The 26,435-nt window shown below is 40.2% G+C and overlaps 1 protein-coding gene across 2 annotated transcripts in view; it reads left to right on the top strand.

Annotated features, from left to right (window-relative positions):
• Positions 1-26,435, top strand: part of LOC119544075 (ILK associated serine/threonine phosphatase) — a 36,907-nt gene that overhangs the window by 2,354 nt on the left and 8,118 nt on the right. The window contains exons 1-8 of one of the 2 annotated variants that reach the window (XM_037849141.1): positions 9,527-9,551; positions 9,653-9,699; positions 10,026-10,082; positions 12,689-12,808; positions 14,113-14,239; positions 24,287-24,393; positions 24,828-24,921; positions 25,185-25,272. In XM_037849141.1, the coding sequence (XP_037705069.1) occupies positions 9,690-9,699; positions 10,026-10,082; positions 12,689-12,808; positions 14,113-14,239; positions 24,287-24,393; positions 24,828-24,921; positions 25,185-25,272 (603 nt within the window). In that variant the 5' untranslated portion in view covers positions 9,527-9,551; positions 9,653-9,689. Of the gene's footprint in view, positions 1-9,485; positions 9,552-9,652; positions 9,700-10,025; positions 10,083-12,688; positions 12,809-14,112; positions 14,240-24,286; positions 24,394-24,827; positions 24,922-25,184; positions 25,273-26,435 lie in introns of those variants that run through there. The other variant, XM_037849140.1, reaches the window with a different exon arrangement.

Genomic DNA, 26,435 nt, shown 5'->3' with positions numbered 1-26,435 from the left:
TTTTATTTTTTAATAATGAATTTACTTATTTATTTATTTTTGGATATATATATATATATTTAATTCAGTTTACTGAGATATATTCACATACTCTACAATCATGTTGGATATTTTTTTTAAATTCAGTTTTAGTGAGATATATTCACATACCGTACAGTCATCCATGGTGTACAATTAACTGTTCACAGCACCATCGTTTAGGTGTGTATTCATTACCCAATCTATTCTTGAACATTTTCCTTACACCAGAAAGAATAAGGACAAAAATAAAAAATAAAAGCAAAAGGAACACACAAATCATCTCCCCATCCCACCCTATTTTTCATTTAATTTTTGTCTCCAGTTTTCTACTCATCCATCCATCCACTGGATAAAGGGAGTGCGATCCACAAGGTTTTCGCAATCACACTGTCACCCCTTGTAAGCTACATTGTTGTACAATCATCGTCAAGAGTCAAGGCTACTGGGTTGGAGTTTGGTAGTTTCAGGTATTTCCTTCTAGTTATTCCAATACATTAAAACCTAAAAATGGTTATCTACATAGTGCATAAGAATGCCCACCAGAGTGACCTCTCTACTCCATTTGGAATCTCTCAGCCACTGAAACTTTGTTTCATTTCGCATCCCCCTTTTGGTCAAGAAGAGGTTCTCAATCCCATGATGCTGGGTCCAGATTCATCCCCAGGAGTCATATCCTGCGTTGCCAGGAGATTTACACTCCTGGGAGTCAGGTCCCACGTGGCAGGGAGGGCAATGAGTTCCCCCTGCCAAGATGGCTTAGCTAGAGAGAGAGACCACATCTGAGCAACAAAGAGGCACTCAGGGGGAGACTCTTAGGCACAATTATAAGCAGGTTTAGCCTCTCCTTGCAGCAACAAGCTTCATAGGGACCAGCCCCAAGACAGAGGGCTCAGCACATCAAGTCGTCAGTCCCCAATGTTTGTGAGAGTATTTTAATTGTGGTAAACTGTATCTAACAAAAATCATTTTAACCATTTTAAGTGGACAGTTCTTTGACTCGAAGTGCATTGACAATACTCTGTAGCTCTCTCCATTATTTCCAGACTACTTTCATCATCCTAAATCAAAACTCATACTCATTTAGCCACAACTGCCCATCCCCCCCTACCCTCACCCCTGGTATCCACTCGCCTGCTCTCTATCTCGATGAATTTGCTTATTCTAAATTTCCCATGTGAAAGAAATCATACAATATTTTTCCTTTCGTCTGGCTTATTTTGCTCAATATGTCTTCAAGATTCATCCACGTTGTAGCATGTTCTAGCACTTCTTTTTATGGCTGAATAACACACCATTGTATGACTGTACCACATTTTTATTTACCCATTCATCTGTTGATGGACACTTGGGTTGCTTCCACCTTTGGTTATTGTGAAAAATGTGCGATGAGCATTGTTGTACAAATATCTGTTTGAGTCCCTGTTTTCATTTCAATTCCTTTGGGGTATATACCTAGGCATGGAATTGCCAGGTCATGGGGTAACTCTTTGGATAGCTTCCTGAGAATCTGCCATACTGTTTTCCACAGTGGCTGCACCATTTTACTCAACAGTGTACATGGGTTCCTATTTCTCCATATCCTTCCCAACACTTCTTATTTTCAGTTTTTTAAATAAAAGCCATTCTAGTGGGTATGAAGTGGTACCTCATTGTAGTTTTAATTTCCATTTTTAATGATATTTTTTATTATGGAATACAACATATATACATAGAAGTGATAACTTTCCAAGTGAAATTTAATAAGTAGTTAGCAAATTTCAAAGAATGTTATGGGTTATTGTTCCACAGTTTCAGTTATTTCCTTATTGTGAATATAACATATATGCAAAAAGGTAATAATTTTCAAATTATGATTTAACAAGTAGTTATATAGCAAATTTCCAAAAATGTTATGAGTTACAGCACCATAGTTTCAGTTATCTGTTTTTCTAATGGCTAATGGTATTGAATGTCTCTTCATATATTTAATGGCCATTTGAATATCTTCTTTGGAGAAATGTCTATTCAAATCCTTGGCCCATTTTTAAATTGGGTTGTTTGTCTTTTTGTTGTTGAGTTGTAGGAGTTCTTCATATATTCTGGATATTAAACCCTTAACAGATACATGGTTTCCAGATATTTTCTCTCATTCTGGAGGTTGTCTTTTCAGTTTCTTGATGGATGTCCATTACTTTTTACCTGAAATTAACTTAATTCTGCTTAGGGGGTCTGAGCTGCTGCAACCTGATTGTCAGCAATGAAATAAATACTTCTAGAATGTTAAAAAAAAAAAAATTGAGATGATACAAAATGTGACAACTGTAAGTCTTACAAGTTGGGAATTAGCAACCTGTAGTTAATTCCCAACTGGGGAGGGCACATCCTGCCACTGGCATTTCCAGCCTCAGTGTCCAGCCTTGGCTGAGATGATGAAATTACGGTTTCTTTGCCAGTGGAAATATGAAGAAATAGGGAGTTGCTGGCAGGACAGCTGCGGTGACTGCTTGGTGTTCACACTGCCCTTACCTGGTAAGCGGGCCAGCAAACTGCTGCCTCAGGCTGGGAGGACTAGCACAGTCACAGGCCCTGCCTGGCCGAGCTTAAAATCGCAGGCATGCTGCCGGGTGTAATCACTAAAGTGACTGACAGAATTGGGATCCAGAGTTATCTTGACAGACAGCTAAAACCAACCAGATGAGACTCAACAGGTTAAAAAGATAATTTGGTAAGAAGTGCGATATGGTAGATTTGTATAGGTTAGAGTGAAATAGTGACACATCCCCAAGTAATTTGGGTGGAGAATAAAATATATATGCAGGGCCCCTTGAGGAGCTGGGGGAAAATGCGGAGGCGTTAGGCTTCCTCACCTGGATTGTTGTTGATGTTCTCACAAACATTGAGGACTGACAGCTTGAGGTGCCAAGCCCTCTATCTTGGGGCTTGCCCTTATGAGGCTCGTTGCTGCAAAGGAGAGGCTAAACCTGCTTATAATTGTGCCTAAGAGTCTCCCCCTGAGTGCCTCTTTGTTGCTCAGATGTGGCCTCTCTCTCTAGCTAACCCATCTTGACAGGGGAACTCATTGCCCTCCCCCCTACGTGGGACCTGACTCCCAGGGGTGTAAATCTCCCTGGCAACGCGGGATATGACTCCCGGGGGTGAATCTGGACCCAGCATCTTGGGACTGAGAACATCCTCTTGACCAAAAGGGAGATGCGAAATTAAATGAAATAAAGCTTCAGTGGCTAAGGAATTCCAAATGGAGTTGAGAGGTCACTCTTATGGGCATTCTTACGCACTATGTAGATAACCCCTTTTAGGTTTAATGCATTGCAATAGCTAGAAGTAAATACCCGAAACTATCAAACTGCAACACTGTAGCTGTGACTCTTGAAGATGATTGTATAGCAATGTATCCTGGAAGGGATTGTGAAAACCTTGTGGATCGCACTCCCTTTATTCGGTGGATGGATGGATGAGTAGAAAAATGGGGACAAAAACTAAATGAAAAATAGGGTGGGATAAGGGGGATGATTTGGGTGTTCTTTACTGTTTTTTTTATTCTAATTCTGACTCTTTCTGGTGTAAGGAAAATGTTCAAAAATAGATTGGTGATGAATGCATAACTATGTGATGGTACTGTGAACAGTTGATTGTACACCATGGATGATTGTATGGTATGTGAATCTATCTCAGTAAAACTGAATTTAAGTAAAAAAAAATCTACACTATAATTATCACACCTAAAGGATGAATAAAAATTCATGAAAATGAAGTCCAATGTTCAGGTTTCCAATGATCTTACAACAGGAATAAAAACAAATTTTTGTTTGGTTGAACAAAGCTCTACATAATGTCTAGGGAAAAAAAAAGATCATTCGAATGAGAACAGAATCTGATTTCATGTTATTGTGAAAGTGCTGCAATTTTATTTATTTATACATACACTATACTTTGTTTCAGGAAATCAGTCATATTGCTAAACTTTAAGATGGAGTGAGTGAAAGGAAAATAAAGTTGGTGACATAGAGTGGGTTGTACCCTCATGGCCCTCACACCTGGCGTGCGGGCACCACGGATTTCTAAGCTAATGCAGAGAATTATTAAAGAGACCTAGTCATTTTCACAGTCCCCAGAAAGGGCTGCTCAGGAAGTGTCATCAGACTTTTGGGTTTCGGATCCCAGCTCTGTGCATCTCATAACTGCCTTCTGTAGCTGTTACCCCATCTGTAAAACAGGTGACACCTACTGTTACACCAGATTAAATAATATACTATGTGTAAAGTGTGTAGAACAGTGTGGAACACATAGTCATTGCTTAGTAAATGTTAGCTGCTATTATGTGAACTTCTAATGTTAACATCATTTAAAGGGAGAAGAATGCAATCTTGATGGATTTGTGAAAACATTGTCTCTAAGGGAGTAAATACCACACTGCTCAGATCACCTCAAAGTGTATTTTGTTCTTTAATTTTTGTTTTGTTTTAAACATCACATCTAATGTTCCTACCTTAATTATTATGGCCTGAAGAAAAATGTAGAAAGGTATTTAGGTATTATGCTAAATTAACACTTTCATCTTAGTACTTACAGATTTGATTGCTGGGTGAATCAGGGTTTTTTTTGTTTTGTTTTGTTTTGTTTTTTAATATGTATGGTTCGCCTAGGAGAGGAAGAATGTTTTTTTGTATCAGACAGAATGGAATGCCTCTGATGTCATACCCATACAAGTGCTTTTAAGATCGACAGCTTATATTTGTCAGTCCAAACAAATGAAAAGTGTCATGGCTTAAAATTGCTTCAGCAGTAACTCGGTTTCAGTTTTATATTGAGGTTCTGTGACCTGTTTGGTTGCTACAGCAGTACACTTTAAAGCTGATCATCAGCTATCAAGGACTAAGTAAATATTTACTTGGTCAAGCCATCATAAAAGTATTGCTTTAAAAATAGTTGGAGATCTAAATATAAAATAAAGGTTTAGATATTAAATGAAAACTTAGTAATTGAAAAATGCCAGGATTAAGCAAGAAAAAATTCAGAAGTCAAAAAATTAAAATAAATTTGACTATGTAAAACTTAAAGATTTCTGCAGGACAGAAGATACCACAAAGGCAAAAGATGGAAAACACGTGCAGTACACATCACTAAGGGTTAATATTCCTAATAAGCAAAAGGCTTGTACAAATTCGTAAGAGAGAGCCCTTTAGAAAAATGGTCAAAAGATGCATCTGAAGAAGAAATGCAAATGGTCTGTCAACAGGAAATGAAGCTTAGCTTCCCTAGTCACTGAGGAAAGAAATAGCAAATCCATGTGATACCATTTTCTTCTACCCATGGAATTAGTAAAAATTGGTAATGTTGCTTGTTGGTGAGGGTGTAGAGAAATGGATAGTCCCATAAAGTGTGTTAGGAGTGGAAATTACCACAACTTTTTTGGGAATGAATTTTGGCATCTGTCAAATTTAACCTACTCATAACCTTTGACCCGCAATCTAGCAGAGTAAGGCTGTATGTATAAGGATGTTTATTGTGGCATCATTTGTCGTGCAAAATAACGGAAACATCCTGAATGCCCTTCAGGAAGGGGATTGAACAAACTAGTGTACATGCTTACCAGCAGGCAACTCCTGGAAAGAATGAAGTAGATCCAGGCATGCTGGCCTGGAGCGTGCCCTGGTGAGATAAGTGAACCACATTATACGTGAATTTATTGTGTTGTTAGAGTATGAGTCTAAGATCATTTGTGGCTTTATTGTACATTGCAACTGTTAGCTGACATGAATATGATCAACCTGAGTATTTTTTCTCAGCATGATATATGACTTTTCTGGACTTAGCTTCGGAATATAGATAACTGAAAAAAAATCCTAGACAAAATTAGCTGTAATGAGAAAACATTTTCAGTCTTACATAATTCAATATGTCGTCTTAAGTAATTCAATATGATGTAAGGTTCATCTGTGTTATAACATGTGCCAGCACTTCACTTCTTTTTATGGCTGAATAACATTTCCATTGTATGGCTATACCTCAGTTTATTTACCCAGTTGTGCGTTGATGGGCACTTGGGTTGCTTCCGTCTTTGGCCATTGTGGAAAATGTGCGATGAGCGTTGGTGTACAAATATCTGTTGAGTCCCTGTGCAATTCCTTTGGGGTGTATGCCTAGGCATGGAATTGCCAGGTCATATGGTAATTCTGTGTTTAACTTTCTGAGGAACTGCCAAACTCTTCCACAGCAGCTGCACCATTTTTCATTCCCACCAACAGTGTACGAGGGTTCCCATTTCTCCACATCCTCTCCAACACTTGTCATTTTCAGTTTTTAAAATGATCATAGCAATCCTAGTGGGTGTGAAGCGGTTTATCTCATTGTAATTTTAATTTGCTTTTCTTTAATGGCTAGTGGTGTTGAGCATCTTGAATATTTTCTTTGGAGAACTGTCCAAATCTTGGGACCATTTTTTAAATTGGGTTGTCTATCTTTTTGTTACATATTCTGGATATGAAACCCCTATTAGATATATGATTTCCAGATACTTTCTCCCATTTTGTAGGTTGTCTTTTCGCTTTGTTGACAAAGTTCTTTGCACAGAAGTTTTTAATTTTGATGAAGCCCTTTTTATCTGTTTTTTCTTCATGATGTCCCATGGTCCCTCAGGCTCTATTCACATTTCTTCATTATTTTTTCTTGTTTTTCTTCACTGAATAATTTCAGTTGTCTTGTCTTCAAATTTGCTAATCCTTTCTTCTCCCTGTTTAAATCTGCTGTTTAATCCATCTAACGAGTTTTTCATTTCAATTACTTTACTTTGCAGCTCCAAAATTTCTGTTTGGTTCCTTTTATTAATTTATATCTACATTTTATTGAGACAGTGTTTTCCTAATCTCCTTTGGTTGTTTGTATATGGATTCCTTTAACTCATTGAAAATATTTAAGACAGATGATAATGTCCTTGACTAGTAGTTCCAGTGTATGAGCGTCCTCAGGTGTGGTTCCCAGCAAAATCTTTTTTCTAGACAATGGACCATACTTTCCTGTTTCTTTGAGTATTGTAACTGTTTATTGAGAACTGGACATTCTGAGTATCATATTGTTAGACTCTGGAAGTATTAGTTCTTCCACTACTCTGGGATTGCTAGGTTGTGTTGTTTCTGAGGGCTGGTGCCTTCCTTTAGGCTGTTAAAATTATTTTTCTCCCAAATGGTGAACGGAAAGAGAAGGGGGGGCGGGGGAGGAAAACGTAGGCAGTTCTCTGTGCATTCCCCGGAGTGGGGTGGGAGCGTGTGCTGTCCCAGAGCCTGTCCCCCAGCCATCTGAAGCACCTAGGCAGTGATGAGATCAGACCACCCCCTCACCCTTGGGCCTTACAGCTCAGCCCGGCCCCAGCAAGCAGCACCAAGAGCCGGTCTGCAATCCCCAGGCTGCCTGCCACGGAGCGGGGGATGAAAATCCCCAATATTAACTGCAGTTTACCAGCTTCTTCCTTCAGGTCTTTCCTTTGTGATGCCTGTATCCATGAGACTCCATTACCCAGACTCCAGAGATTCCAAATAGTCGGTTCAGACAGTTTTTTTTGTTTGTTTGTTTTACCAGTTTACTAGTTGATTCATGGAAGGACTTATTCTCCCACCTTACCACAATCCTCTGAATTCGTGTTTGTTGTGGTTTACGTTCGTTGGTTTTTTTCTGAGTTGGTCTTTCAGTGCGTGCATCTCCTCACTTTGAACTTGGAGGAACAAGAGGTGGGAGGGAGCCTGTGTGTTGTCAGTGCTTTGAGCCCCACAAGGAAGGTACACACTCATCTTCAGTCCGTGCCCCCAGCCCTCCCGTGTTCCTTTGTGCCAGTTCATTTCCATATGTTTAATAGTTTAGATAGAATAAGCTGGAGAATAAAGAATGGCTGTTAAATTAGTACAGGCGCTTTGGAGTCTGAATCTTCAGAATTTTAGATAAAACACTTCTGGGCTTTCTCCTGAGGCTGTTTGTCTTACCTGAAATTCCTCATTCCCTGGCAAGAGATGTATTGAATGGGGCACTGCCCTGGCATTAGCATGGCCAGGTTAAGACATTTCTTCCCTCAAGGCTGTCATCCTCTCTCTGCTTGTTTGAGATGCTGGTTGCTGGTTAATCCAGAAAGCTATTGAAATAGATTGTTGAAGATGTATTTGATTTTTGAAGCCCACACTTCCCACCCCCATCTTTGATCATCTGTCTTGAGGTTCAAAATTTTCTAATTCTAGAATCAATTCTTTTCTTCCCCAAATTATCTTTTAAAGAAAGATTTTAAAATGTTTAATGCATTCAGTGATAAAATTATCAAGAAAAATATTTGTTTTCCTCAAATTACACGATGGCCCTTAGAATGCCTGTGGGGTCATCACTCATTCTTTTATGTTGTCTGTAACTGTTGGAAACAAATGTCCGGTTAAATAGAGTCAATTCTCATTATTTGTGGATTCTGTATTTGCAGACTTGCCTACTTGCTAAAACTTATTTGTAATAAATAACCCCCAAATCAATAGTCATGGTGCTTTCCCAGCCATTTGGGGACATATCTAGAGCAGTGAAAAATTCAGATTCCCAGATGGCAAGTTCCCCACTGAGGTTAAACAAGGGATTGCTCTATCTTCGTGTTGGAGCGCTCATGCTGTAAATGTGTGTCCTTTTCATGGGTGTGTATGTGTGTATTCATTTTACATGTTAACATAAATAAGACTTTTTAATGAAAAACAGCTTTCCAAAACCTTAAATCAGTAATTAAAGTGGCATTTGGTTACAGTTTTGCAAGTGCCTTTCCAATATTTGTCTATATAGAAGAGAGCTGATTCTGATATCTGCTTCTGAATTCTCTGTTGTAATATATTACTTCTATTGATCATGGCATATTTGGTGCTATGTTCTTCACGTTTTCATGCCCTTTTTTTTGTGACTTTGCTGTTTAAAATGGCTTCCAGGTGTACTGCTGATGTGCTGGGTAGTCTTCCTAAGAATGAGAAGGCTGTGCTGGGCCTGGAGAAAACACATGTTTTAGATCGGCTTCATTTTAGGCTCGAGTTATAGTGCTGTTAGCCGCGAGTTCACTGTTAGTGAGTCAGCAATATATATGAAATAAGGTGTCTTTAAATAGAAATGTACATTAAACAAGGCTATGTATTGATCAGTTGATGAAAACATTGTGACCAAAGGCTGGCGGGAACCCAGCCCTTATATTTATTCCCCAGGAGCAGTGGCTCAGTGTTTGCTAATTCATTGTTCCAGCACTTAGAGAGCATACCTTCTGCAGTGAGGAGAATCAACCCTAGGAGAATCAACCCAAGCTGTCAAGGACAATATTTTTGAAAGCAAAATTTTGTCCAACAGGGAGGAGAAAGTTTGAATTTACTAGCAAACTTACCGCAAAGCCTGGGAGAACACAAGTCTCCCCCTCTGAAAAGCTGCCCTAAACCGGGACCATATATGCCCTGAACAGCTTTTCCATGTTTCAGGGAACGAAGCTCAGAAAGGACCTCTGCTCTTTGACGATCTGCCTCCGGCCAGCAGTACTGATTCAGGTACAGTCTTCAGGCTCTCCCAGGTGTGTGTCAACGTCTCTACTCATCCTGGGATTGTAGTTGTCTCAATCTTTTTCCCTTTCCTCCATTTCAACACACAGATGGTTTAGGTGTTGGACTGTCTTAAGTTTTGAATCCATGGCATCAGGTAAGGCAGAAGATCGGCTAGTTGGTAGCTCTGAGAAGTACTGCATAAAATGTTGAGCAGTTTTCTCTGGTTCATTTGAGTATTTACTTTATTAGCTAAGATAAAATTGACCTTTTTAAGGCAGATTTCTGTTTCTTTTGAAATGATAGGACATTAAAATAAAGTAGATTCGAGATATTTGCTACAGTATGAGTTGCCACTGGATTGACAACAGAAGTTTTGAGTTTATTTCAATGCCCTTGCAAAGGTGTCCTGGTGGGATGGATTCTGAAAGCAGAGCCCCTTGCAGTCGTGGCCGGCTCACCCCGTGTTCTGCTGTGTTGCAGGAGCAGGGGGACCTTTGCTTTTTGATGATCTCCCACCTGCCAGCAGTGGTGATTCAGGTGAGTGGTGGGAAAAAATATATAAATCTAAGGTGCTGACAGAAATTACACATTATGTTTTTGTTACAGGTTTCAGAAGGACTTAGGATGACCTTACATCTTGGTATAGCAACAGGTTTCTTAAAATTAGATGGGGACCATCAGGTGGCAGCATACGTATTGGAAATGCTTCAATACTGTACCATTTTTTGGTGATTGTCTTTCATTCCTTGGGATTCAACCTGTTGGAACTGACTTCAAGAATTAAGAGTTCAGTAATTTACATCAAACTTCTATTAACCTTTTTTTTTTAAATGTCTCAGTCTGTACTTCTGGATCTCCTTGCTATGTTCCTGATAGACCAAACTCTCAAAAAGTATTCTGGAAGTATGAAATACAGTTGACAAAAATATTTTATATCCCTGAACCCATACAGATAAATAGGCATTCTGTGCCACTTATATTAAAAATAATTTTGATCTTAAGGAAATGAAGTCTGATAGGCACTGATTTGATGATCCTGGTTCAGACCATGTGTACAAATTTCCTTGAAATTCAAGACCTTAGCTAATTATTTTCCAGTTCATCCTTATATATTTTGAGATTCAAATTATTGGTTTGGTTTCATTTTTGCCAAGCCTATTAATATTGGTTCTACTGGCTCCTGTAAATGTTTAACTTTACTTTTTTATGTCCCAGTAAAATAGAATGAAAAAAATAGAGCAGATTCTACTATGCTGTCATAATGACAAATCTCATTCCATCTCTGAGGACTTCCTCTTACATGGAATTCTCCTGGGGGGTGGTGGAGGACAGCGTGTTTCATGTGCAGTTGGTTTTCTTCTGGTTAGAAAGCCTTATGTTGTCAAATACAAAACTATGTTTTTGTGTTTCTAACTCACAACCATAATCATCCAAACTGGTCTAGAAATGGCAGATTTCATTAGTACAGTTGCTGTATTTTAGAAAAGGTATTAACAGTCTTTTTTTTTTTTTTTTTGTATTGCAGTCATCTTGTGTAAGAATTCTCCTATTTTATTTTCATGGCTGTGGGCCTGTACCAAAAAAATTATAGTGTTCTCATAATTACAGTTTAGCCTGAAACCTTCCCAGTAAAGATAGTACTCTTATTTAAAATGAAAGCTAATGTGTCCAAACAGTGCTGTTTACAGATTTAAAAGGAGAAAGGAAGACTTAGCGTAGCTATCCCTTAGTTAACAGTAGGGCAAAAGACAATGATTTAGCCATGATTTAGAAGATGTCATTGGCACTATTAACAAGCTTGATTTGGGGGGGCAGAGGGGGAGATATATATATATATATATATAATTTTTGATTTCTTGAGAACATGCATTCTTCTCAAATGCATAAGAACCATTTACAAAAATTGACTGTGTATTAGGCCATCATGTAAATCCCAGCAAAGAACCGGTTTTATATACAGACCATGTTTTCTGGCTGCAGTGTAATCAAATTAGAAGCCAATGCAAAGTTAAAAAATTTCTTTATTTTGGAATTCAAAAGAAAGGAAGATACTTTTACATAGACATTTGAAAACCTGCGCACAAACAGTAAGTCACGTGATGCTAATGGAGTGACCACTGGGAGAGATTCTGTTGAAAACATTCATGAAACTTTCTCAGTTAATTTTTTATATCGTGTGGGATGGAATGTGTAGATCATGTTATACTATAGCAGAAGTCTGTCCTTTTGTAAGTAACTGAGTCTTCTTGAATCTGGGGACATTTTCTTACTCACTTTTTTTTCCCTTATACTCAGAAATGCCTGGCAAAGAGTAGATTGAATAAGTGACTGTATGCTTTTATACCTAAATACAGACAGCCACTTAAGGCCATTTAATATGGCAGCAGCTGCCATTTATTGGACACTTTGATGTACCAGGCACTGTGGCAGCTGCTTTACATACCTTGTCCCCTTCCGTTTTCAAACTACCCCCTGAGATGGACCATGCTCTGTTGATGTTACCGATGAAGAGACTGAAATTGCGAGGTTGAGTAACTTCCTTAAGGTCACACCTCTTCTCAGGGGCAGAATTGGGATTTGAACCTAGACTTCTTTCTTTCCAAAGCACATACCCATAACTCTTATTCACCACAGGAGCCTGTAGCTCTGGCTTGAGTACAGACTCTGCACTAAGCAAGTGGAACAGGTTCAGTGGCCCCATTTTTCCTTTCAGGGCTTATACAGTTCTTAAAGGCTGACATTTACCTCATTTTAAGCCTCTTTTGTCAGCCGTTACTTTTTAAATATTTTTAGAATGCATCAGTTTGTTTGCAGATTTTTTACTAAGGGCTTATGAACTTAAAACATTATGGGTATGCTAAAGCCCCAAAATATCTGTGTATGATTTTCCACTGGGCAGCCTTTCTCTGAAATTATTTCATGGTCAGCCTGACTCAGGGACTTGTGGTCTCCCACCACATGCAGGCGTGAGCACTGCCTCCCCTTAGGGGTCAGAGCTGAGCCCCAGTCCTAGTGCTCCCCGAATTTGCCGATCCTGCTTGAAGCATTATTCTGTGTCAGAGGGCTGGGATGGAGCCTGGCCTGCTAGTTACTCTTTTTCTGCCTACAGCCGTGTTTCTGTCTGGTTTCTACTTTATTTCCAGGGTCTCTTGCCACTCCGATACCCCAGACTGTAAAGACTGAAGGGAAAGGAGCAAAGAGAAAAACCTCTGAAGAAGAGAAGAATGGCAGTGAAGAGCTTGTGGAAAAGAAAGTTTGTAAAGGTTTTCAGACAGTTTGAAAACAAATGTATTAGATTTCATATTTTAAAACAACCCAGAGCAAAAACAAGCTCAACTTTCTAAATAGAGTACTTCCTTTTTATGACTATATGTAAGAAGTGGGTTAGGGTGTGCTTTCTGTGACCAGATCTCCAAGTTTACCTCTATGTTCTTTCCCTTTTTATTTTCTGTATACATCTCTGACCCTCCCTCTGTCAGATAGAAAACCAGCATTTGTTCCTCCAGAGTGAGCAATGCATGGAGTTTTTCAGTAGCGTTCTGCAGTGGTGGGCAGGTTGATTGACCACCCAGTTTCTCTCTGACTCCTGTCTTCACTCATTTGCCTTTGATTAGTACCTTGAATTTTATGAGTTAGTGCAATGGGCAGCTTCTAAGAGAGCTGAGGCTAGACAAATCAGGTGGTTTGTTGTTAGTTCTGTAACTTGTCAGCGTTGGTAGAAAAGAGAATTGAAAGTGCTGACTAAAGAGAACTTCTGGCTTTTCCTTGGCTGCCCAGACCACTTTGGCCTTTGCCGGAGCTGACCTCAGCGGAGAGTGTAGGGTGCACGTGGGGCCTGCGCACAAGCCCGCCTCTCACTGCTCTCAGGAGGTGTCTTCCACGAGGCTGGCGCTGCCTTTGGAAAAGAGCTTCATGCTCTCCAGCAGGACAGCTCTTTCCTGAGTGTTGGTTTTATTTTTTACATGGCTCCAGGTGTCAAAAATGAGCTTCAACTAGCCTCACAGTTAAATAGAAACAGGTTTCTGGCCTCCGGTGGACTCTGTTATCCTTTTCTCCTCAGTTAAAGTAAAAGCAGCTAATCTTATTCATCCATGTTCCTCACCTGCCTTAAGCATGGGAAATACATATTTTCAGTGTGTCTGACAAGGCATTTGGGATAAACTACTGACTTGCATTCCAATGAACTAGGGCTTTTTCTGTCCTTGTTAAATTATCGATAGGCCTAGATTTGCACGTAATTCCTTCCCCCAGTTTGAATCCCACTCCTGTAGATGACAGCGCATTCAGTGCTCTGGTGCCTGGATTTAATGCCTTTTTAACATGGCCCCGTTCCCTACTAACTTGTCATCTAATGGCCCTCTGCTGCTTAGCCCTTCAGGCCCTGTCCAGTAGTCCTGATTGTAGTTACAGAGGTGCAGCTGGGGGGTGCCTCGAGGGGTATTGCTTATTTTTTGCACCATTAGGCCATGCTGGAGTCAAACAGCTGTAGTTCCCTCGTTTGCTCTGGGACTAGGGCTTCCAGAGGGAAGGGCACAGTTTTGTATTGGCTTTTTGTTCTCTTCCTCAGCCTCCTCAGTGATCTTCGGTCTGAAAGGCTACGTGGCCGAGCGGAAGGGCGAGCGGGAGGAGATGCAGGATGCTCACGTCATCCTGAATGACATCACCGAGGAGTGTAGGCCCCCATCATCCCTCATGTAAGTGCCCACACCCCACGAGAGCTTCTCGGCATTCAGCTCTCCCCTCTGGCAACTGGAGATTTGGACTATATCCAGTTTGTATTTATTAGAAAGATTGACGTGTCATTTTAGTTGCTTGGTTTTACATTGGTGGTTCTCAGCCAGGGGTGATCTTAGTCTACTCCCCTATCCCCCAGGGGGTATTTAGCAATGTCTGGGGATATTTTTGTTTCTCACAAGAGGGGTGGGGGGCTGCTACTGCCATCTGGTAGGTAGAGGCCAGGAGTGCTGCTAAACTTCCCAAAATGTCCAGGTCAGCCCCAGTGCTGTTAGTGCTGAAACTGGGAAACCCTGCCAAACAGGAAACAACTCTAAGCTGGAAGACTAACCTAGAGGAGTTGGAAGCCATTGATGAAAGCAGTGAATGGTGAAAAGGGAGACTTAGTACAGATAATCCATGCCCAGAAGGAGAACAAAAAGGCTGAGTGGCATTAAAGAAAAGAAAAACAGTGAAAAATTCCCCACAACTGTGCAAATGAAATTGAAGCCTTCTGGACAAACTTTTAGGAGTGGAGTAAAAGCAACGAGAAAGTGGGACACTGAGTGGTCCCCAGTAGGTCATTAACAGTACGTAGTGCCGGACCAGTGGTGCGCGTGGCCTTTGTCTAGTCGATGAGGCCTGATCATGAAGACCAGGCGAGCCAGGAGAGGTGAGGGCCCCTTCAGAGTGGCTGGACATGTGGGGGCCTTGTAGACACACTCAGTGCTGTGGGGCTGCCGTCACTCACCAAGATCAGGAGTGTCCTCTGGGTGGCTTTTCTTGTTGGAGAAATTGTGTGTTTACAGGACAATCATGCATAAAATATAGGATAACACCCCACATAACACCCCAGCACCAACACCTCACATTGGTGTGGAACATTGTTAGATTGATGATCACACATTTTTGTAATTGTCCTAGTTATTAGAGTCCATGGGTTAACTTAGGGTTCACGGTTTGTGTAGTGTAGTCCCATGGATTTTTTTCTTTATTTTTGTTTTGTTACCATATATAGTAATCATATTCAAATATGTATTTCAGTGTTGTTAATTGTGTTCACAAGGTTCTGCTACCATCACCACCATCCGTCACTCCAATAGGAACTCTGTACATTTTAAGCCCCATTCCCTATTCCCACCCCATTCCCTAGTAACCTGTATTCTAGATTCTGACTCTCTGAGTATGCTTATTCTAATTGTTTCGAATAAGTGAGATCATACAATATATGTCCTTTAGTGTCTGGCTTATTTCATTAAACTTGATGTCTTCAGGGTTCATCCGTGTTGTCGTATGTATCAGGACTTCGTTGCTTTTTATAGATGAATAATATTCCATCATATGTATATACAGCATTTTGTTTATTCATCGGTTGATGGACTCTTGGGTTGCTTGTACCTTTTGGCAATTGTGAAAAATGCCACTATGAACATCGGTGTACAAATATCTGAGTTCCTGCTTTCAATTCTTCTGGGTATATACCTAGTAGTGGGATTGCTGGGTCATATGGTAATTCTACACTTAAGGCCCCAAGGAAACACCAAATTGTCTTCCCCAGTGGCTGTACCATTTTACACCGCCATCAGCAAGGAATGAGTGTTCCTATTTCTCCGCATCCTCTCTAACATTTATTATTTTCTGTTTTATTAATAGAAACTATTCTGATGGGTGTGAAATGGTATCTCATTGTGGTTTTCATTTGCATTTCCCTCATGGCTAATGATGTTGAGCACCTTTTCATGTGCTTTCTGGCCATTTGTGTGTCTTCTTTGGAGAGATGTCTATTCAAGTCTTGCCCATTTTTAAAATTGGGTTGTTTGTCTTTTTGTTAGGTTGAAGGATTTTTTTTAATATATTCTTTTTTTTTAAATTTTGAAATAAATTCAAAGTTATAGGAACAGTTGCAAAAACAATACTAACCCCATACACAGAATTCCATCATACCCTGACCTCCCTCCCCCGATAGCTCAATCCACCAACTTTAACATGCTGTCACATTGCTATTTCTTTCCCTCCCTATCTATCATCCATCATCTACTGCTCTGTCTTCTGAACATATGAGAGCTAGCTGCACACATCCTTGAACATACACTATAATTCACGAATACACTTCCCATGAACAAGAACATTCTTTCATGCAATCCCATTAAGTGCAGCTAAGAAGTACAAGAGATTCAACAATGATACAAAGCTTACATTCTGTATTTCCTTTTCCTAATGTCTCAACTGTGTCCCTTTGAGCCACCTGTCCTCCATCCTCCAATCCCATCCAAGTTCATCCTTGGCATTCAATTGTCATCTATTTAGACTGTCTTTTTTTTTTCCAGTTGTGGAAACATATATACAGCCTAAATCTTCCCATTCCACCCCCTCCCTAGCCTTCCATTAGTGGGATTAATCACATTTAGAATGTTGTAATGCTCTTTCCCTCCATCCATTACTAGAAATTTCTCTTCACCTCAAACAGCAACCCTACACTCATTTCTTAACTCCCCATTGCCCCTTCCCCCATTTCTCTTAAGCCATACTCTACTTTTCATCTCTATGGTTATATTCTCTGATAATTTCTTTGTGTTTACTATGGGGCTTAAAAATAACCTCTTAAATCCATAACAATCTTGTTTTTCTTTGATACCACCTTCACTTCAATAGGAAACATAAACTATGTTCCTATACTCCTCCATTCCCCCACCTTTATATAGTTGTCTAAAATTACATATTTTACATTGAGTTCAAAACCACTGATTTGTCATTGGAGTTTGTGTATTTTATATCATGTAGGAAGTAAATAGTGGAGTTACAGTTCAAAAGTTATTGACTTCTATTTGTATTCCATTGTGGTTGGAGAATGTGTTTTGAGTATATTCAATTTTTTTTTTTTTTTTTTTAATGAGGCTTGTTTTATGTCCCAGCTTATGGTCCCTTCTGGAGAAAGATCCGTGATCACTAGAGAAAAATGAGTGTCCTGGTGATTTGGGATGTAAGGTACTATATATGTCTGTTAAAATTCTCCGTATCTCTTTCTCCTTTCTTTGTTTCTCTGTTGGTAGGGCTCTCTTTAGTATCTGAAGTAGGGCAAGTCTTTTATTGGCAAAGTCTCTCAGCATTTGTTTGTGGAAAATTTAAGCTCTCCCTCATATTTGAAGGAGAGTTTTGCTAGATAAAGTATTCTTGGTTGGAAATTTTTCTCTCTCAGAATTTTAAATATGTCATGCACTGCCTTCTCACCTCCATGGTGGACACTGAGTAGTCACAACTTAGTCTTCTGTTGTTTCCTTTGTATGTGGTGAATTGCTTTTCTCTTGCTGCTTTCAGAACTTGCTCCTTCTCTTCAGTATTTGAGAGTATGATCAGAATATGTCTCGGAGTGGGTTTATTTGGATTTATTCTATTTGGAGTTCGCTGGGCATTTATGCTTTGTGATTTATATTGTGTAGAAGGTTTGGGAAGTTTTCCCCAACAATTTCTTTGAATACTCTTTCTAGACCTTTACCCTTCTCTTCCCCTTCTGGGACACCAATGAGTCTTAAGTTTGGACGTTTTATTTTATCTATCGTATCCCTGAGATCCATTTCAATTTGTTCGATTTTTTTCTCCATTCTTTCTTTTGTTCTTTCATTTTCTGTTCTGTGGACTTCTAGGACAGTGGGATGTTGTTCACCTTCCTCTAGTCTTGTATTGTGAATATCCAGAGTCTTTTTAATTTGGCCAACAGTTTCTTTTATTTCCATAAGGTCTTCTATTTTTTTATTTACTCTTGCAATGTCTTCTTTATGCTCTTCTAAGGTCTTCTTTATGTCTCTTATATCCTGGGCCATGGTCTTCTTGATGTCCTTTAAATCCTTTGCTATGTTTTTGTTCCTCGATGGTAGTTCTTTGATTAATTTTGCCAGGTACTGTGTCTCTTCTGATATCTTGATTTGTGTGTTTGGAGTTGGATTCTCCATATCGTCTGGGTTTATCATATGCATTAAGATTTTCTGTTGTTTTTGGCCTCTATGGCATTTGCTTTGCTTGATAGGGTTCTTTAGAGTTTTAAAAAAAAATACCGATCTAATTTTTCAGAAACACAGTTTGGTGGCATACACTTTCTCTAACTAACCAGCAGATGGCATCTGTGAGTCACCTATACCCCTCAAGTCCGTTCTCCACCTTGTTCCCGTGGTGTGTGGGGAAATGATTCTTGTGGGGTTCAGTTGGAGAACTCAGTTTGGTTGTGTTGCTGGAGCCGTCCGCCCTGAATGTGGGGTGTGTGTGCTGGTGGCCAGGGAGGAAGGACAGATTAATATTCAAATCCCCCAGGTTCCTGGAGATTCAAGGCTGCCGCAAGAGTCTAAGTCTTCATTTCAGTTCAGCCCCAGACCCTCTCTCGCGCTGTCCCACAAACCACTGGACTTGGCGTAGTGTCCCTGGGTTCTCCGAGCAGTTCGCCCCTCCCAGCCGCGATCCTCCAGGAGCTCTGCCGAGGGAATGCTGTGCTACATCACCAGTGCGCGCCGTCCCTCAGTGGAAGCCCCGGGCTGCCGGACCATGCAGCGACGCTCTCAGCCTGATGCAAAAATGGCCGAATGGGGCATCTCAACATCCCCCTCTGCGCACAGTTCCTCCTTCCCAGCTCCGGGACAACTTGCGGGGCTCTGGGCTGAGGGCACAGCCCTGGGCAGGAGTTTATCCAGCCCTCCCGGGAGTGAGCTGCTAGCCACGGGGCTTCTTTCTGCTTCCAACTCTCCCCTCCGTTTCCCCAGCCCCAAGGGTATGTGCAGCGGGCTATCTTCCAGGCCAGACACTGAGAGGCCGGCCCGGCCCCCTCTTGCTGTGTTTTACTGTGTGGTTCCCACTATCGCTGCTGCAGCCACTCCTGGGTTTTTCCCCTTTGTTTTTTTTTTTTTTTTTTAAAAAAAAGAGCTCTTCGGTCTCCAAACGCTAAACCCTGGCTTCCCCAGACCGCCGCGTGGCTGCGGGTCTTCCAGCCACCTTACTCACTCGTTTCAGAATGCAGACTTACGGTTTCACCAAGTATACGGCCCCTCTGGAACGAGGAGAACTTGTCCAGCTGACACATCACTGTAACCAGTATTCTGGGTCACTTTCTGGTTTTTATCTAGTGTTTTTAATGGAGGTGTTTTTTCGCCCTGTCTCACCTAGCTGCCATCTTAGTTTCTCCTTTAATATATTCTTGATATTAATCTCATCAGATATGTGGTTTCTGAATATTTTCTTCCATTGTGTAGATTGTCATTTTTCTTTCATGAAAAAGTCCTCTGAGGCACAAATGTTTTTAACTTTGATAAGGTCCCATTTATTTATTTTTGTTGTTGTTGCTTGTGCTTAGAGTGTATAATTGAAGGAGCTGTTGCCTAACACAAGGTCATGAGGATGCTTCCCTACATTTTCTTGTAGGAGTTTGATAATTCTAGCTTTTATTCTTTGATCCGTTTCGAGTTGATTTTTGTATATGGTGTGAGCTAGGGGTCCTTCTCCTTTTTTTTTTTGGCAAATGGAGATCCAGTTTTCCCAGTACCATTTGTTGAAGAGGCTATGCTTCCCCAATTGCGTGGTAATGACCACCTTGTCAAATATCAGTTGGCTGTAAATGTGAGGGTTCATTTCTGAGCTCTCAGTTGTGTTCCATTGGTCTGTATGTCTGTTCTTTTGCTGGTTCCATGCTGTTTTGATTACTCTGGCTTTGTAATAAGTTTTAAGATTGGGAAGTGTGAGTCCTCCAAATTCATTATTTTTTTTCAAGATGGCTTTAGCTCTTTGGGTCTCTTACCCTTCCAAATAAATTTGATGATTGGCTTTTCTATTTTTGCAAAGAAGGTTGTTGGAATTTTGATTGAGATTGCATTGAATGTAAACATTGCTTTGGGCAGCTTTGACATCGTAATGATATTTAGTCTTGTAATTCATGAACACAGAATAATCTTCCATTTATTTAGGTCTTTCATTTCTTTTAGCAAGCAATGTTTTATAGTTTTTTGTGTGTACAAGTCCTTTGCATCCTTTGTTGGATTTATTCCTAGATATTTGATTCTTTTAGTTGCTATTGTAAATGGAGTTTTTTTCTTGATTTCTTCTTCTTCTTGTTCACTGCTTGTGAATGGAAGCACTGCTGGATTTTTGAGTGTTGATCTTGTACCCCATCACTTTGTTGAATTCATTTATTAGCTCTAGGAGCTTTGTGTGGATTTTTCAGAATTTTTTGTGTATAGGATCATGTCATTGCAAATAGGGAAAATTTTACTTCTTCCTTTCCAATTTGGATGTCTTTTATTTCTTTTTCTTGCCTAATTGCTTTGGCAAGAATTACCAGAACAGTGTTGAATAGCAGTGGTGACAGTGGGCATCCTTGTCTTGTTCCTGATCTCAGAGGGAAGGCTTTCAGTCTTGCACCATTGAGTATGATATTATCTGTGGGCTTTTCATATATGCCCTTTATCATGTTGAGGAAATTTCCTTCTATTCCTAGGGTTCTGTATTAGTTAGCGTTCTCTAGGGAAACAGAATCAACGAGAGATGTCCATAAATATAAGATTTATGAAAGTGTCTCATGCAACTGTGGGTATGCATGAGTCCGAATTCCGTAGGGCAGGCAGCAAACTGGCAATGCCAATGAAGATGTTTGATGAACTCCTCAGGCAGCGAACTGGTGACTTTGATGAACTCCTCAGGAAACGCTTTGCTGGTCAGCCGAAGAAGTAGTGAAGGTCCGCTATCTGTCTCATTTAAAAGTCTTAAACTGATTGGATTAAATCCAGCTAACTGCATTCTCTTACTGTGGAAGACATGCCCTTTGTTGACGTAATCAGTCACAGCTGCAGCCAGTTGACTGATGATTTAATAAACCAGCCTTCTGGTTTATTAAGCAGCCACAAATGTCCTTACAGTAACAGTTAGGCCAGTGCTTGCTTGACCAGACAGCCGTGTACCATTACCTTTCCAAGTTGACACATGAACCTAACCATCACAGGTTCCAAGTGTTTTTATCAAAAAAGGGTGCTGCATTTTGTTAGATGTTGTGCTGGTTTGAATTTATTATGTCTTCCGCAAAAGCCATGTTCTTTAATGCAGTCTTGTGGAAGCAGACTTATTAGTCTTTTGATTAGGGTGGGATGTTTGATTAGGTATGTAATCCAGAGTTTATGAAGAGGATTTATTAGGTTAAAAATTTACAGTTTGAGGGCTGTAAAAGTGTCTAAACTAAGGCAGCAACAAGAGGGTACCTTCATTGAAGAAAGGCCAGTGGCGTCCAGAACACCTCTGTCAGCTGGGAAGGCACGTAGCTGGCATCTGCTGGTCCTTTGCTCCTGGGTTGCATTTCAAAATGGCTTCTCCAGAATGTCTCTGGGCTTCTGTCTCTTTTAGCTTCTGTCAGTCTCTGCTTGTCTTCTGAAGTGTTTCTCTTTAAGCATCTGGGAGTCCTCACAGCTTCTCCAGGGTAAACTCTGGGCTCCATCTCTTAGCTTAGCATCTCCAAACATCCTTCTGTCTGCATCTCCCAGCATCTCCACACGTCTGGGTCTGTGTTGTCTCTTAGCTTCTCCTGTGGGCAGATTCTGGGTTACATACCTTAGCTTCTCTCCAAAATTTCTCTTTCCGCTTCTCTGAGCTCCATCTGTCTGTGAGCTCTCTTAAAGGGCAACAGTCATCTAATTAAGACCCGCTCAGAGTGGGTGGGGTCACACTTCATGGAAACAACCTAATCACAAAGTCCCACCCTAATCAAAAGACTAATAAGTCTGCCCCCCAAAAGATTTCATTAAAGAACGCTGCTTTTCTGAGGGACATAATAGATTCAAACCTGCACATACACACACCCTTTTCATTTTCATTATTTGTATCCTCTTTTGTTCTTAGTCTAGATAAAGGTTTATTACTTTTATTGATCTTTTCAAAGAGCCAAGTTTTGGTTTTGTTGATTCTCTCTATTCTTTTTGTTTTCTATTTCATTTATCTCCACTCTAATCTTTGTAATTTCTTTCCTTCTCATTTTGGTTTAGTTTGCTTGTTTTTCTAGATCTCCCAGTTTTCAGGTTAGGTCTCCGATTTGAAGACTTTATTCTTTTATAATGTAAGAATTTAGAACCATAAATTTCCCTCTCAGCACTGGCTTCACTGCATCCCATAAGTTTTGGTAAGTTGTATTTTCATTTTCATTTGCCTCAAGATACTTCCTAATTTAATTTCTGATTATCACCCATTGGTTGTTTAAAAGTATGTTGTTTAATTTCCATGTATTTCTCTATATATATTGATTTCTGGCTTTGTTCTCTTGTGGTTGGAGAATATACATGGTATGATTTCAATATTTTTTAATTTATTGAGACTTTTTTGGTGATCCAACATATATTCTCCCCTGGAGAATGATCCATGAGCAATCGAGAAGAATGTGTGTTCTGTTTTTGCTGGGTGAAGAGTGCTAGATATGTCTGTTAGGTCCACTTGGTTTAGTGGATCATTCAGTCCTGTACTTCCTTACTCATCTTCTGACTATATGTCCTGTCCATTATTGAGAGGGGTGTGCTGAAGTCTCCTACTATTGGGGTAGAACCGTCAGTTTCTCCCTTCAAATCTATCAGAATTTGCTTCATTTATTTTGGGGCTCTGCTATTAGGTGCAAACATGTTTAAATTGTTATATCTTCCTGTGAATTGTCCCCTGTATCAGTATATAATGACCTTCTTTGTCCCTCATAACTGCTTTTGACTTGAAGTCTGTTTTATCCAATATTAGTATAGCCACACCAGCTTTCTTTTTTTTACTGCTTGCAGGGAATATTTTTTCCATCCTTTCACCCTCAACCTACTTATATTTTTAACTTTAAGGTGAGTCTCTTGCAGACAGCATATAGTTCATATATTTGGGTCATGCTTTTTTATCCATTCTGCCAATCTGCCTTTTGACTGGAGAGTTTAATCCATTTACATTTAAATTCACTACTGATAGTGTAGGACTTTCCTGCCATTTTGCTGTTAGCCTTTGTAAGTCTTATAGTTTTTTTGTCCCTCACTTCTGTTAAAGCCTACTTCTATATTAATTTGCTTTTTTGTGTTCTACCATATTGAGTGCCTTCTCATTTCTATCTGGATATATTTTTATCTATTTTCCGTGTGGTTACCATGAGGTTAAAATTTAAAATCCTAAGTAGATAACAGTCACGTTTGTTGTGATACCAACCTCACTTTGGTAGCACACAGACTTCCTGTTCTCTCAGAGGCTCTTAAAGCCGGGGCTTCAGGGGACCCCACGAGGGCGGATCCTTTGGGGATAGATTTAACTGGGAAACTGGACAGTAAACCGTGTCTGGTGAATACCAGACTGTAAAATAACAGTTCTAAGTTACAAACTAGAAGAGATTGATTTCCTCATAACTCATAATATTCTAAATGGAAAAAGAATTCCAAAAAAGTTTGAAAAAAGGGCAGTTTGGATAAATGAATAAAAGGGCAGTTTGAATAAATGTCATTTCTCATAGCCATTTTTGTTCTTTTCTTGAAACAGTTTATTATTTAATGCCAGTTGTTTCATATATATGAATTTCCTGGCAAAACTTGAAAGGGGAATAGCAATAAGACTTGATAAGATAGGCTTTAAAAATTAGGTATCGGTCAAAGTTTGAGTGAAAATTCTGGAACTTCTCCCCTGTTCTTATAAATAGAAAAGAGTCTTGACTATCTTGGATTAGTAACTGTTAATCTATGTGTTAATGTTTAAAACTAAATCTGATTTAGATTAGAAAAGTTGTGATTTTAGTTTCTTTATCTTCAGTGGAAAGTCATCGTTGACAAGTTCATCTTGATTTTTTAAACAAATGTGGGTTTTTAACAGTGAATTTTAAAATGCTGTGAAAATTACTTAAATATTTATCTTAGTTAATGTTACATTCTTTTTTTCCATTCATGACAGCATGATTGGTTTTCTTTTACCATCTTATTAATGCCCAGTGTTTGAGATGGGATTCAAACACGGTAATGGGAGTTGCAGTCTTTGCTGTGAAAATTTCATTGACTCTCAGTTGATTCTTCCAGTACTCGGGTTTCATATTTTGCGGTTTTCGATGGACATGGAGGAATCCGAGCCTCAAAATTTGCCGCACAGAATTTGCATCAGAACTTAATCAGGAAATTTCCTAAAGGTGAGACTAGAACCAAATCAGTTAATATTCATTTTGGTTTTTGCTGTTTGGGTGATTACTATGTGTCAGTGAGATACCTCATTTTGGCTTTAACAAAGAATCACAAATGAATCTTGAAAGAATGTGGCTGCGATTCATGGACTTGGAGGCTCCCAGCTGTAACGTCACATGGTAGTGGCCTAGTCCTCATGTCTCTGAGTGATTGGCCCCTTAATAAATTGTCTTTGGATACAAGTGAGTATCTTACCTTTACACTTGAGAAACTTTTACCACCAAACACAGCGGCATTGTCTTATGGGTGAGGAAACAGATTGTTTTTAGTCATCTTAGAAATCAAGTGATGGGCAAATAATAAAGCAAAACCAAAATGACAGTGGGAGGAAGATAATTTTCCCTCCTTGAGAGTTTGCTTTCTTTTGGTCCTTCTATAATAGGAGATGTAATCAGTGTAGAGAAAACCGTGAAGAGATGCCTTTTGGATACTTTTAAGCATACTGATGAAGAGTTCCTTAAACAAGCTTCAAGCCAGTGAGTATAACCAGATGAAGTAGTACAAGTCGGGGGGTGTGTGTTACTCTAATGCGTGTTGGGTCTTCTGATGATTTGATACTATGTTCACTGTTCTAAAAGTGCCTGTCCCTGAGTAAGCACTCGGAATCGTGAGCTGAGAAAAGGAAGTAGCACGGGAAGTTCATCTTAGAGTATAAGACACTTACCCTTTGACTCCGGGGGATGCTCTCACAGCGCGGGTTTGTGGGTGTTGACCGTGTTTCTGATGTGTTTCTCCCCAGGAAGCCTGCCTGGAAAGATGGGTCCACTGCTACCTGCGTTCTGGCTGTGGACAACATCCTCTACATTGCCAACCTCGGAGATAGTCGGGTACGGGGCTTGGGGGCCACCCACTTAGATAAGAGCAAGTTTTGTGGGGGAAAAACTTAGCAAGAGCTGGTTGAATATGTTTTGAATGATGATGACTGGGTTAAAATCTCTGTTCTTGTGGGGTTGTTGAAGTGTGTTCTGCTACAGAGTTTAATTTTAGGGCCTTCCTATAGAGGAACAGCTGCTAAGTTTGAAGCATTTGTTCTCTGGAAACACAGCCTATGACAGACCTCTTTTTCTATTTTCCCCAGACCCTTCCCCCTCCCCAGTCCCTCTCCTGTATGTGTACTCTGTCTAGATGGTGCTGTGGGTCAGAATGTAATCAGTATCCAAGTAGTTTAAATATTTTTAACTTCATTTTTCTGAACTCAGACAGTAAAGACTGTAAAGTATTAACCCCCTGCTCTCATAGTCATTCTGATTTCGGAATAACTGAAAAGCAATAGCTAGGAAGGTACTAGGTGATGAGTCATTCACTCATTGAGCTCAGTCCCCACGCCAAGGGGGTAATCCAGGCTGCGTGCCCCCCACTGCTGTGTGGCATTCATTCAGCCTTCAGCATGGTGCCCCGTGAGGCTGGCTTCAGTCCCTCCTCCCCTGGGGGACCAGGCGTCACCCCACTGTGAAAGCTGGTGCCTCCTGTCCTTCAGCAGTCACAGTGGCAGAGCCGCCCTTGCCTCAGTGAAGCAGCATCTCCAGACCTGGAGAAAGCTGCCCCCGTCTCCACTGATTTCGGGGTGATTTATTCATGTGTTCAAGAAAACGAATGCCAAGCCCTGAGGTACAGCACTGAGTGTGACAGGTGTCAGTCCCTGCCTGAGTGGGGCTTTCCCTCTGCTCCTCCTCTAGTAGATTCTTGTCTCTAATGACTTCAAGTCAGCATGAGTGTCAACAAAAAGACAGATGAGCAGAGGACTTGAATAGACCTTTCTCCAGAGAAGTTATATAAATGGCCAGTGAGCACATGAAAAGATGCTCAACATCATTAGCCATCAGGGAAATGCAAATCAAAACCACAGCGAGATGCCATTTCACACCACTATGATAGCTACTCTTAGGAAAACCGGAAGCATCAGGGTTGGGAGAATGTGGAGAAATTGGAACCTTGGTGCATTGCTGGTGGGAATGTAAAATGGTGCAGCTGCTGTGGAAGGCCGTTAGGT

Source organism: Choloepus didactylus, chromosome 9, assembly GCF_015220235.1.
Source record: "Choloepus didactylus isolate mChoDid1 chromosome 9, mChoDid1.pri, whole genome shotgun sequence".
NCBI classification, from domain to species: Eukaryota; Metazoa; Chordata; class Mammalia; order Pilosa; family Megalonychidae; genus Choloepus; species Choloepus didactylus.
Note: the sequence above shows the minus strand (reverse complement) of the source record. Positions and strands in the feature narration are given on the sequence as shown.